This window comes from Pteropus vampyrus, unplaced genomic scaffold (assembly GCF_000151845.1).
Source record: "Pteropus vampyrus isolate Shadow unplaced genomic scaffold, Pvam_2.0 Scaffold561, whole genome shotgun sequence".
In the NCBI taxonomy this organism is placed as follows: Eukaryota; Metazoa; Chordata; class Mammalia; order Chiroptera; family Pteropodidae; genus Pteropus; species Pteropus vampyrus.
Window position 1 is genome coordinate 99,589 of NW_011889342.1, and position 12,598 is coordinate 112,186.

The 12,598-nt window shown below is 56.8% G+C and overlaps 1 protein-coding gene across 8 annotated transcripts in view; it reads left to right on the forward strand.

The window, feature by feature from the left end:
- Nucleotides 1–12,152, forward strand: part of WIZ (widely interspaced zinc finger motifs) — a 26,602-nt gene extending 14,450 nt beyond the window's left edge. For 3 of the 8 annotated variants that reach the window (XM_011384089.2, XM_011384096.2, XM_011384090.2), the window contains 8 exons: nucleotides 1,347–1,517; nucleotides 2,471–2,974; nucleotides 4,031–4,420; nucleotides 5,018–5,569; nucleotides 6,642–7,169; nucleotides 7,366–7,785; nucleotides 8,085–8,280; nucleotides 9,315–12,152. In XM_011384089.2, the coding sequence (XP_011382391.1) occupies nucleotides 1,347–1,517; nucleotides 2,471–2,974; nucleotides 4,031–4,420; nucleotides 5,018–5,569; nucleotides 6,642–7,169; nucleotides 7,366–7,785; nucleotides 8,085–8,280; nucleotides 9,315–9,474 (2,921 nt within the window). In that variant the 3' untranslated portion in view covers nucleotides 9,475–12,152. Of the gene's footprint in view, nucleotides 1–6; nucleotides 30–1,346; nucleotides 1,518–2,470; nucleotides 2,975–4,030; nucleotides 4,421–5,017; nucleotides 5,570–6,641; nucleotides 7,170–7,365; nucleotides 7,786–8,084; nucleotides 8,281–9,314 lie in introns of those variants that run through there. The other 5 variants (XM_011384093.2, XM_011384099.2, XM_023525421.1 and 2 more) reach the window with 4 other exon arrangements.
- The last annotated feature ends 446 nt before the right edge of the window (nucleotides 12,153–12,598 follow it).

The window sequence follows — 12,598 nt, forward strand, 5'->3', positions numbered from 1 at the left end:
GCCCGGGCCCGGGCCCGCTCCCGCGCTGGGTAAGAGCCCGAGCCGGGGAGGGTGCTGGGAGGGCAGAGTCGGCGTCCCGCCCGCCCCCTGCCAGCGCCGCTCCGGACGCCCGCCGTCTAGTCTCCGGGACGTCCCCTCCCCCCAGACCCTCCACTCGCGCGGGCCCCGGGCCTCCTGTCGCCGCTTGCAGGGTACCGGGCTACAAAATCATTCGTCTCAGCCGCCCCGTGGGACCCTCGTCCTGTCTGACAGATGCCCCTCGCTCCTCTTGGAGCCCCGGTAGCGTCCCTCGCCACAGTTCCGGTCTCTCCAGCGCGGAAACCCACTTCATGTCACTTCAGCTCTGACACTATCCCTTTCCCATCTGACAGACGCGCCCACTTCACCCGCAGACTTTGACAAAGTCTTCGGTGTCCTAGCCCTGGTGGCCCCCTCTACCTGCCTTTTCCTTGCTTCCGTAGGAATCAAACTGAGCAGGGGACCCCAGGCTCCCCACTCATACCAGTGAATGCCTCCAGAGCCCTGACACACCGTTTCTTCACACTCAGAGCGCTGTCCATGCTGTAAGCGCTAAACCTGGGGCTCAGTAGCCCTCTCAAGTCCCTTTCTCTGAAAAAGTAGACCATGAAAATGCACCATGATTCTCTGTTCTCATACACACCTCACTCAAGGAAGTTTACTGGACTGATGGATTCTTCACGAACTTTATACAAAGTTTTGTGATTCCCACTCTGCCTATCCCCAGTCAGATCCCTGCTGGTCCAGACAGGCTCCCTGTTCTAACCTTACCCCACTCAGGGCTCAGCTTGTGATAAGTAGGCCAGCCCCAGCCCCAGCCGTCTTGTCTGGTTGGAGACTCCCCACAGTTCCCTTGGAGACTCTTTTCCCTGTCCTTGGCTCCCCACCTCAGCATTGCCTCTCTGGCCTCCAACCCTGGCCTTCTCTTACCAAATTCCCCTGCTGATTGCCTCAACCTGCCCCCTAAGACTGACAGATGCTCTTCTCCACAAATTCTGCCCAGAGAGTGATTTTCTCTGAGATCTCCTAGATTAGGAGTCTCAACTCAGACTCACACTGCGTTCTCTGACCTGGATGTGCAGAGACTGGGCTGGATGCTATTCCTGGTCTCTGCCATCAGTGGGCAGCCTTGACGTCTCCGTGTCATACTGGCTCTGGGGGTTATGGATGGAGCCTCAGCTTTCATGGCGTGAACTACCTCCTAGAGTGAGAGCAGGCACCAAGGATGAGGAAGAAGGCACCGCCTACCACCTTGCCCTCACTGTCAGTCCTTATAGAGGTAGACAATCTGGCTTGCCTGGGCTGAGCCTGTCTTCCCAACCTCACAGGCCTGAGTTCTGAGGAAAACGCCATGGTGGCCATGGACTTGGGCTCTCCCCAGCTCCCCAAGAAGAGTCTGCCTGTCCCCGGGCCCCTGGAGCAGGTGGCCAATCGGCTGAGCAGCAAAGTAGCTGCAGAGGTTTCTCATAGCAGCAAGCAAGAGCTGCCGGACCTCAAGGGTGAGTGGCCTATGTGGCAGGGCGGTGGTGCTGGCCTGGCTGGTCACACTCACAGGGACCTCTTGGGTCTGGGGTTTAATGCAGGGCCCCAGGTTGGCCACAGCTTTCTCTCTGGTACCCCAAGGCACCTTGGAGACACCCAGCTGTCTCCTCTCTTGAGCTGCTGATGCCCTGGGCACACATGGCCTTGAGCTTCACCCTCACTGGGTGAGGGAGGGGCATCTGGAGAGGTAGTAGGCATGGTTGTCAAGGGCTCACACTCAGACCTAGTTCATTGGCTGACTTTGACCCTCATTAGCATTTGATCTTTCTCATGACACTGCTGTGTCTGAGTGTTGATTCTCAGGTTGTTTTTGAGTAGTGACAGGCACGATGCTGGCCCCCAGGGATGTGAGAGATGGCCCTTGTCCTTGGGTTTGTGAAGGTGGTCTCTGCTGTCAGTGGTCTCTGAAAGTGATCTCTGCCTGTCTCAGGCAAAGAAGCAGAAAGGCAAGGATAAGGACTCTGCAGAAGAGGTGCAGGGCATCACAGGGGCTGTAGGTAGGGCCTCCAACCCAGTGTTTGGGGCCTGAATTGAGCAGCAGACAGTGGTCAGGACTTAGTTCTGTGAAGCATGTGGCTGGCAAGTCAGCAGTTGCATGAAAACCTGTTGCCAGGACACTGGTATATTGGAGATCCAAAAGGTGTTCCACTGGCTGGACCACAGAAGGACTCTGCTTCCTACTGTGTGCCCTTGGGCACAGCTCTTCTCTCTGAGACTCAGTTTCCTTATCTGCAAACTGTACAGGCCAATTCCTGACTCATTAGGTTCATTTTAAGGATCATGGGGGCGTGATAGAAGCAAAGCCCTTGCAAGGAGCTTGGGTGAGTGGGGGCCCCAAGGGAGAAGAAATGGGAGAGCAAAGCCCGCAGGGCCTCACAGTTGGCTCTCCTGGCCTTCGTCTCACCCTCAGCCCAGAGCCTGACCACCTGCGAGGTCTGCGGTGCCTGCTTTGAGACACGCAAGGGCCTGTCCAGCCACGCACGGTCCCACCTGCGGCAGCTGGGTGTGGCTGAGTCCGAGAGCAGCGGTGCCCCCATCGACCTTCTCTACGAGCTCGTGAAGCAGAAGGGCCTGCCCGACACACCTCTCGGGCTGCCCCCGGGCCTGACTAAGAAGTCCAGCTCGCCGAAGGAGGTGGTTGCTGGGGTTCCCCGGCAGGGCCTGCTCACTCTGGCCAAGCCCCTGGACGTACCCGCTGTCAACAAGGCCATCAAGTCACCTCCTGGCTTCTCAGCCAAGGGCCTGGCCCACCCACCCAGCTCCCCACTCCTCAAGAAGGCACCACTGGCCCTGACGGGCTCCCCTACCCCCAAGAATCCTGAGGACAAGAGCCCCCAGCTGTCCCTGAGCCCCCGGCCAGCCTCCCCAAAGGCACAGTGGCCTCAGTCTGAGGACGAGGGGCCCCTGAACCTCAGTGAGTTTGGGTCCTGGGAGCTGAGGGAGGTCTTGGCACTGGGAGAGCGGGGGCCTCGAGTTGGGCCATGGGGCCCAGGGTGGGGGCAACGGGGATCGCAGCTCCTGCGTCCTGGGTTGACTGGGTCAGTGTTGGTGCTGTGTCTCCTGTTGGGCTGGCTGTGCTGCATATTATCACCTGTCTCCCACTTTGCTCTTCTTCTCCCGGAGGCCTGGCCACAGCTGCTGAGCCAGCTAGGGTCACCCTTGCCACTTAAGGGTAGCTTTTGGCCTTCTCTGGGCCTGAGGGTTGGGGCAGGGAAGGTAACCAGGGTTCCAGTTGGGCATCTTGGGTCCTGCAGGTAGACAAGTGGTCCACCTGACAGGAGGGTCCATGGTTGGCCCTATCTTATGATCCTGCCCAGCAGTGCTGCACAGAGGCACCTCTGACTGTGCTGGGGGTGGAGCTGTGCCTCTGGGCTGCCAGTAGGCCTGGCTAGGTGGAGTGTGGGAAGAAACCCCCAGGCACGGTGAGCAGGTTTAACTCGGGAAGTCAGGCCTTCCCACATATTGGTGGCCCTTAGACCCTGGGGATGAGCCCAGGGTCTGGCCCCCCCGCCCAATGGGGCACCCCAGTTGGCGCCTCAGGTTCCAATAAAGCTGCTTTCACAGTCTGTGCTTTTAGGAGCAGGGCCCTGAGCAGGTGTGCCTTCAGCTGCATGATGGTGGGCAGCTGGGTGGGTCCCTGCTTTATACCTGCTACCCACCTTGTATAGCTAGCTCCCATAGCTGGGGTTCCAGGGACAGGGGCCTGGGAGCATCAGATGGGACCCCTGGAATTGGGCCACTGCCTCTCTACTCCACATCCTTGAGATCTCTACACTCACCTTAATGCCAAAGGGCCAGGCAGAGAGGAGGGCTTCCTGCCTCCCAGAACCTCTTAAAATCAATCTGCGGCATGAGTCTTGGCCCCTGGATGGCCTGGGCAGCTGAGAATCATACCAGGCCCTCCTGCCTCAGTCCCCCAGGGCCGGCCAAGGTGGCGGCCGTGAACCCCCCCTGTGTTTTGTCTCCGCAGCTTTAGATAGTGACGGGGGCAGAGAGCTGGACTGCCAGCTGTGCGGTGCCTGGTTTGAGACCCGCAAGGGCCTGTCCAGCCACGCCCGCGCCCACCTGCGCCACCTGGGCGTCAGCGACCCGGATGCCAAGGGATCCCCCATAGACGTGCTCCACGGGCTCATCAGGAGGGTCGGCGTCCAGAATCGCCTCCCACCCGGGCGCGGCGTGCTGGCCCAGCTGGGGCGGCCTCCTCCCGCCTCCGCGGCCCTCTCCTTGCTCCCCCCCCCACCGCCGGCCAAGAAGGCCAAGCTGAAGGCCGCGGGTACGGCCAGCCCCTGGGGGAAGCAGGACCTCTCGGCCGCCGGCATTTTCTGGGCCTCTGATGTGGAGCCGTCTCCTCTCAACCTCTGTAGGTTCTCGCTTCAGCCGCCCCCTCCTCCCTGCGGGCCCTGGAGCCCCCCCCCCTGGGGGGGGTCATGGTCCCCTTCCTACTCCCTCCCTGCTGGGGAAGGGAGTAGATAGGGGCCCTTAGCAGTGGGCTGGTTCTGCCCAGAGATCTCGTTAGCAGTCGGCTGTTAGGCCCTCTCTCTTGGCCTTTGACCTCCATGACCGTGACCTTCCCTGAGAATGAAGGCCAAGGGTGGGGTGCTGCCTGTTGGTGTGGAAGGTGCCCATGGTTGTCCCTGGTCTGGATGGCATGTGGCACTTAGGCTGCCACTTCCTGCCCTCCTGCCCCAGTCCGTGTGGGGACCCGCAGAGTGGTGGAGTCTTGGTTCTGTCCTTCTCTCTCAGGACTGAGGGCCCATGGCTCCCAAGAGCCTCCCCTCACTCCTGCCAGGTGTCAGGCCCCTGCCCCACTCCTCAGCTCCCTGGCCTACACCTGCCCTCTACCACCGCCCCACCCTGTGGGCATGCTGCTGCCCATGCCCAGCTGACCAGGAGACCCGCAGGTAATGATGCTGATGGTGCCCATGGTGCTAATTGTCCCTTTCTCCTCCCGCTGCAGCCTCAGGCCCAGAGCCAGCTCGCGATATCCGCTGTGAGTTCTGCGGCGAGTTCTTCGAGAACCGCAAGGGCCTGTCCAGCCATGCACGCTCACACCTGAGGCAGATGGGTGTGACTGAGTGGTACGTCAATGGTTCACCCATCGACACACTGCGGGAGATCCTCAAGAGACGGACCCAGTCTCGGCCCGGTGGACCGCCTAACCCGCCAGGACCCAGCCCAAAATCCCTGGCCAAGGTGGTGGGCAGCGGAGGTCCGGGCAGCTCTCTGGAAGCCCGCAGCCCTGCAGACCTTCACCTCTCGCCCCTGGCCAAGAAGTTGCCACCACCACCAGGCAGCCCCCTGGGCCACTCACCGACTGCCTCTCCTCCTCCCACGGCCCGAAAGATGTTCCCGGGCCTGGCTGCACCCTCCCTAACCAAGAAGCTGAAGCCTGAACAAATGCGGGTGGAGATCAAGCGTGAGATGCTGCCAGGGGCCCTTCATGGGGAGCCGCACCTGTCCGAAGGTCCCTGGGCAGCGCCGCGGGAAGACATGACTCCCCTGAACCTGTGTAAGTGTGACCCTGGGGCAAGGCAGGGAGAACAGATAAGGGAGTCGCCTCCTCCCACTTGGGGGTACCTAGAGGGCCCAGAGTTGAAATAGAAGGGAGGATACACAGGTTCAGAGGACAAGGGGCTAACTGTGTGGTCCTGCTGTGTGCATTTCCAGCTGAGCTGCTGCTTGATTCTTCTTCATTCTTGCATTCAGTGGTGGCAAAAAGATTCTATCTCTCGTGCCAGCATCAGTCGATTAGTAGATTCCCAGGGAGAAAGACTACAGGGGTCCGTTAGTGATGTCTGCTATGGGCAGAACTAGAGACCCATCAGAAGTGGGTATCTAAACCGTCTTTCTGACATTTGTGGTGACTGAGTGCTTGACATTTGGAGTCAGGTTCAAGTTAGGATTACAACTGCTCCACTGCCTACCAATATGTGAACTTGAGCAAGTTTCCTCTTTTGAAAGATGGAGATCAGCATGATCCCTACTCTAGAGTTTTCTGAAGTGGTATAAAATATTTAGCACGGTGTACCTAGTTAAACAAAGCTGTGTGTATGCAGTGGTTGTAATGTCCCTATCACTCATTTTTCTCTTGAACTGTCCAGTTGGCTGACCTCCTGCTGTGTGCCCAGCAGGTGAGATGGCCCAGCCCTAGGCCTTAGCACTCATCATTTGATTTCCTGCCAGCTGCTCCAGGCTCCACTTTAGGCTGTTCTAGTGACACTGGCGGGTGGAGGTTTCCATTTGCAGAGCAAGAAACTGAGGCTCAGGGGAAGTGGCTTGCCCAGTATCTCACAGGGTCATAGCCATGCTGGCATCTGAGCCCAGGATCAAGGGAGCACTTGCTCCTTCACACGTCACCATATCACAAGGAGTTTTCTTGAAGTCGGCTAGAATTTGAAGTGACAGAACAAGCAGAAGGGCTGAACATACAAAAGGGTCCCTGGAGGAAGATGAAGGAGCAGGTCATTTGAGTCTGGGGCTGCATGGACAGGGCAGTCAGGCACTTAACACTGGCCTTGAGCTTGGATGCTTCCTACTAGCAGCCACTGCCCTCTTCTTTCCCCTCCCTCGACCCCGTGCAGCATCCCGGGCAGAGCCAGTGCGTGACATTCGCTGTGAGTTCTGTGGTGAGTTCTTTGAGAACCGCAAGGGCCTGTCCAGCCACGCACGCTCCCACTTGAGACAGATGGGTGTGACTGAGTGGTCTGTCAATGGCTCACCCATCGACACACTGCGAGAGATCCTTAAGAAGAAGTCCAAGCCATGCCTCATCAAGAAGGAGCCGCCAGCCGGAGACCTGGCCCCTGCTTTGGCTGAGGATGGGCCCCCCACATCAGCTCCTGGGCCTGTGCAGCCCCTCTTGCCGCTGGCGCCCATGGCTGGCCGGCCGGGCAAACCAGGAGCTGGGCCAGCCCAGGTACCCCGCGATCTCAGCCTTGCACCCATCACCGGTGCCAAGCCCTCAGCCACCAGCTACCTGGGCTCAGTGGCAGCCAAGCGGCCCCTGCAGGAGGACCGCCTCCTCCCTGCAGAGGTCAAGGCCAAGACCTACATCCAGACTGAACTGCCCTTCAAGGCAAAGACCCTCCACGAGAAGACCTCCCACTCCTGTAAGCAGCGGGTGGCAGGGTCCCGGGAGGGCATCTGCCGGGGCCTGCAGGGCCGGGCACTGTCACACGCATGCCTACCCCCTGTGGGGGTCAAGGCACCAGTGGGAGGCGGGACTGGCTCCCGACCTGGGCGGCGCCTTCTGGGTATCCTTGCTCCCTTGGGGCTGAGGCTCAGCAGCGCCCCCTCTGCCTGCAGCCACCGAGGCCTGCTGTGAGCTGTGTGGCCTTTACTTCGAAAACCGCAAGGCCCTGGCCAGCCACGCGCGGGCGCACCTGCGGCAGTTCGGCGTGACTGAGTGGTGTGTGAACGGCTCACCCATTGAGACGCTGAGCGAGTGGATCAAGCACCGGCCCCAGAAGGTGGGCGCCTACCGCAGCTACATCCAGGGCGGCCGCCCCTTCACCAAGAAGTTCCGTAGTGCTGGCCATGGCCGTGACAGCGACAAGCGGCCACCCCTAGGGCTGGCACCCGGGGGCTTGGCTGTGGTGGGCCGCAGTGCTGGGGGTGAGCCAGGGCCGGAGGCTGGCCGGGCAGCTGACAGTGGTGAGCGGCCTCTAGCAGCCAGCCCACCAGGCACTGTGAAGGCTGAGGAGCACCAGCGGCAGAACATCAACAGTGAGTGTTTGGGGGGCGGAAGGTTGTGAGGGCGGTGGGCACTGGCAGGTCCACTTGGCTGCCCCTTAGGTTCTCCGCTGTGCTTCTGCCCTGGAGTCACTTCCTCAGTTGGTTGCTCACTCGTTTACTCATTCATCTGCCATCCCACCTGTCACTGGGCCAGGTGGCATCCAGTCACCAGCTGGCCTGTCTTACAAATCTCCACAGTGACCGCTCATCATTTGCTGAAGGCAGCAGCCTCTCCAGGGGCCTCGCCCTCCAGCTATCCTCCATTCCTCTTCTCCCCTCTCCCACCTCAGAATTTGAGCGCCGACAAGCTCGCCCTGCAGATGCCTCTGCAGCCAGGGGAGGTGAGGAGATCAATGACATGCAGCAGAAGCTGGAGGAGGTGCGGCAGCCCCCTCCCCGAGTCCGACCGGTCCCCTCCCTGGTGCCCCGGCCTCCCCAGACGTCACTGGTCAAGTTCGTCGGCAACATCTACACCCTCAAGTGCAGGTATGAGGCCCCTGGGGGAGGGAGAGAGGCCACTCGCCTGGAGCTTGTCTACCTAGAGCCTCTAAACAGTACAGGGGCTGCTTGGGGTCTGGAGAAGGAGCCTCAGAGATGCCCCAGGGCAGTTTGGGTCCAGGCTAAGGGCTCTTCACAGAAAGAGGTGCCTCAGAGCCTTGGGCTGGACCCTGAATTTTGTAAAGTTAGCGAGACCTTGACACTTAGCAGCTTGGTGACCTTGGGCAAGGACTTCCTGTTCCATTCCTCAAAGTTCCTAGCTATACAGTGGGATTGATAGCAGACCTACCTGATTGATTTGTTATGGGGATTAATAGAGTTGAATATTTATAAAGTCATCAAACTGTGCCTGGCACACGGTAAGCCTTCAGCAAGCTTCTGCATGATTAAGAAAAGAACAGGTCTTAGTTCATTCTTATCAAAGCCCAGGTAAACATCAGAGGTAGAAAACTGGGAGTCTGGGATGTGAGGGGGTCACCTCAGGTCACATAGGCCAGGTCAGAAGTAGGATTTGAACCCACGTCTCTGCAGCCACAAGCTTAGGTTTAGATCCCCTGTACTGTGAGATCTCCCTGAAGGCCGCAAGGGCAGGGAGCTGGTGAGTTGGATGCATGAGCAGGATGTTAGTGCCCAACCCCCTTTTCCCCAGCTCCATCTTTTTCTCCTGGAGCTTGGCGGAGCAGAATCTGCTGCTCTGTGTTCTCTCTGATCAGTGCACATGCTCTAGTCAGGTGGAGGAAGTGCTTAAGAAGCTGGGTGGCCTGCACCTAGCACTGAACCAGCAGAATGCCCTGAGCATAGAGATGGGGACTCCAGGAGACTCCACCAATACCCCATGAAGGGTAGAGATAGCTGTCCATGGGAGAACATCTGGCTCTGGGCCCATTTCCCTCAAATCCTGGGCTTGCTCTGTCCACACTGAGCAGCAGCAGATGTGCCAGACTCTCAGAGTGTGGCCATGCTACTCATTCAGCTCTTCTCCTTGCACTGGCCACTCCTCCCTCTCTCTGTCCCCCACACAGGTTCTGTGAGGTGGAATTCCAGGGGCCCCTCTCCATCCAAGAGGAATGGGTGCGGCACTTACAGCGGCACATCCTGGAGATGAATTTCTCCAAAGCGGACCCCCCGCCCGAGGATCCCCAGGCCCCACCATCACAGACAGCAGCGGCAGAGGCGCCCTAACACAAAAGCATTCCAGATCCCTCTTGTGCCACCTCTGTCAACTCCTCCTCGGTCTCCTCCTCCTTCTCCCTCTTTCTTTTCCGTTCCCAAAGGAGCAAGCCAAAACCTCAAACCGGCACCCTCAGGGGCCGGGCACACTACAGCCGGAGCACCCTTCCTTCAGCCTGAGGACTCTGGGGCCACACCCAGGGCATCTTCCTTCAGCCCACGCCCACCTAGTGTGGGCAGCAGCCAGGTCCCTGGTGGCAGGAGATCTTGTCACAGGGGAGGAATGCCAGCACTCCCCTGAGTCTAGCAGCCAGGTGGGGCTCTGTTTGCCATCCGTGGCCATTTGCAAAGACCCCAAAGACCCCCTGTCCTTCTTGCCCTCGTTAATATCTTCTCACACGCACGCACACGCGAACACACACACACGCATGCACGCACACACGCACCTCGTGAGAACCCGGGATCTGCCCCAGCCCCCCAGTTCCCGAGTCAACAACCACGTCATGCCACGGTGCTTGCTCAGGGGAAGGCACGCTCCCTCTGCTGGCCCACCGGGGCTTGGGAGCCTCCACTGAGCCCACAATGCCACGGAAATCCTTGTTGGCCACGCTCCCCCAGAGGGGCCTTCCTAGCTGGGAAGAGCTCAGAGCTGACAGCTGCCTCCTGCCATGTCCAGGCCCCCCAGAGCCTCAGGGGCTCCGGGCCCTGGAGGGGTGGGGGTGGGACTCTCCTTCCCCACCTCCACCCCCCTCTCTCTTTTCACTGTTCCTTTCTATGTATAGCTCCCTAGACCTTTCACTTTTTTAAAAACGCGTTTTGTGTAGAGAATAAGGAACGTGGATCTTTTTATTTTGCAATCCTGGGCCAGCTAGAAACCGGGAGCTGATCAATCTTTTAACTTTTTTCAGTGGCCACATTTTGGTTATCAATGTACCTAGAAGTATGTAAATTAGATTAAATTTCTCTTCTGGAAACACCCCGGGGCAGGCGGCCAGCGTGTGTTTTTCTGTAGAGTGGACAGGCTGGCATCGGCTGGCAGCTAAGACTGGGATCAAGTAGTCTCCTTCACCCAGAGCCCCCAGAAGCCCTGGGTTTTCCCACTGGCCACCAAGCCAACCAGACTCAGCTGCAGATGAGCCCAAGTTCCCAGCTGTTGACCCTCAGTGACATGTTTAGGGGCTCTGGCCAGCTGGTGAAGTGGCTCCTGTGAGCAGAGGAGCTGATCCAGGAAGGAAGTCAGGATGGAGAAGCGACAGGCTGAAGGGCTCTCTGAGGCAGGAGCTGTCCAGCGACAGTGTAGGGGACCTGCTGGGGGAGGGAGGAGTACAAAGCTGCTGGGAGCCTTCAGAGAGCTGGGACTGGCCTGCCCTCAAGACATGTGACTTGTCGGGAGTTACATGCTCCCTGAACCCCAGTAACATGAGGGGGAAAAGGGAGCTGCTGGCTCCTCTGCAATGTTATTTATTTTCTCGCTCTGCAAATGTTTATTGAACATTTCTGAGATTTTAAGAGATTTTGTTGGCTGCTCCTTGTTTATTGCATGTGGTTTTTCAGCTAATTGTTTTCACTTAAACAGCCAAGGGCTGGAAAGTGGGAATGACCTCATGAGGTTTAGACAGAAGGGACCTCTCCAGCCCCAAATCCTGTTACCCTGGCCCCCACTGTGCACCCACCTGGGAAGGAGGGGCCAAGAAGCTGTGACAACATGCCCACAGGAGTGGTCTTGGTCTGCACACTTGGCTTTTATGCTTGTGGGAGGTCAGGGCACATAATTTGCCTGGTGAAGTAAGGCCTCAACCAGTGCTGTCATTCCTACATTGTGGGTGGGCATGTCTGAGACTTTGAAAGCAGCAAGATTATCTCTTGAGATGAGAGCTGACCCAAAGGCACTTCATTCTGCTTTTTACACATTAGTGAAAAAAGTATAAAAGTGATGATAAGCTGGATGTTTAAAAAGTTCAGATGATGCAAGAACTTATAAAGTAACATGAGAAGCCCCTCCCTACCCACAATCATGTAATAATAGCTGTGTGAGTCCTTGAAAGGGTCACATACAGTTCTTACTACAGAGGAGTCTTTTCCTAAAACTTCTGGACATGCCCCTTCTTAAGCCGTTCTGTTCAGAGGCAAAGGGTTAGATGTTAAAATCATCAAATGAGGGTAAAAATGATGGCTGTGTTATGTGCCATGAAGGAAGCTCCCCAGGAGAAGTTCCAGGGGACTGCTCTAATTTGGAAGACAGGCAGGTGTCCCTGAAGGTGATACAAATGAGCCCCAAAGCTGAAGTGCACATCAATCGGTTTTATGTGCTTCATATATGGAGTTTGTCAATGCATCATAAACCTTGTCCCATGTGGCAGCAAGTTCTGCAGAAACCCCATTTTGCGGAGAGGAGTTGTTTTGCTAACATTTTATTGTGGAGAATTCCAACCCTACAAAAGAATAGTACAATGAATGCTCAACTACTCATCAATTATTAACTCATTACTAATCTCTTCAGTTATTTCAGCTATAACCCCTTCACACTCCCCCTTCCCCATCTGAATTATGGTGAAGCACGTTTTGGTCGTCAGATCAATTACTCTATTTCTGTAGGTCATTATTACACCTAAAGAAATTGATGCTTCTCTAATAAAAAACCAGCAAACGGCATACTTTAACAAACTTAAGTAAAGCAGAAAAAAAGTGAACACGTCTAGTTTGATGACTTTTCACAAATACATTAAGTACCTTTTTCAGTGTCTGCAGCGCTGTCAAGTAATCTTAAAAGTTATGCAATGTCTCTGACAGTGGATTCCACACATCCAAAGAGGGTGCTGAGGACAGGGCTGGAGCCTGGCTGGGCCACTGCAGGATCTCTAAAGTCGGGAAGAATCAAGAGAGTTTTAGAGGGGAGAGTTCCGGCTTTAACACGTGTCAGGGACCTTGAGCAAGTCTTGAATTCCAAGTCTCAGTTTTCTTTTGATAATTTTTTTTTTAAAGTCCTCGCAGGTATGAGGGAGCATTCGAGGTGATAAACAATACGAACATTTATTAAATATATAATATAAACATGCTATATAAATATATTTGTTATGTAACCATTGATAACAAAACGTGACATTTATTTAGTGCGCTCGGCACTGGACTGATTTCT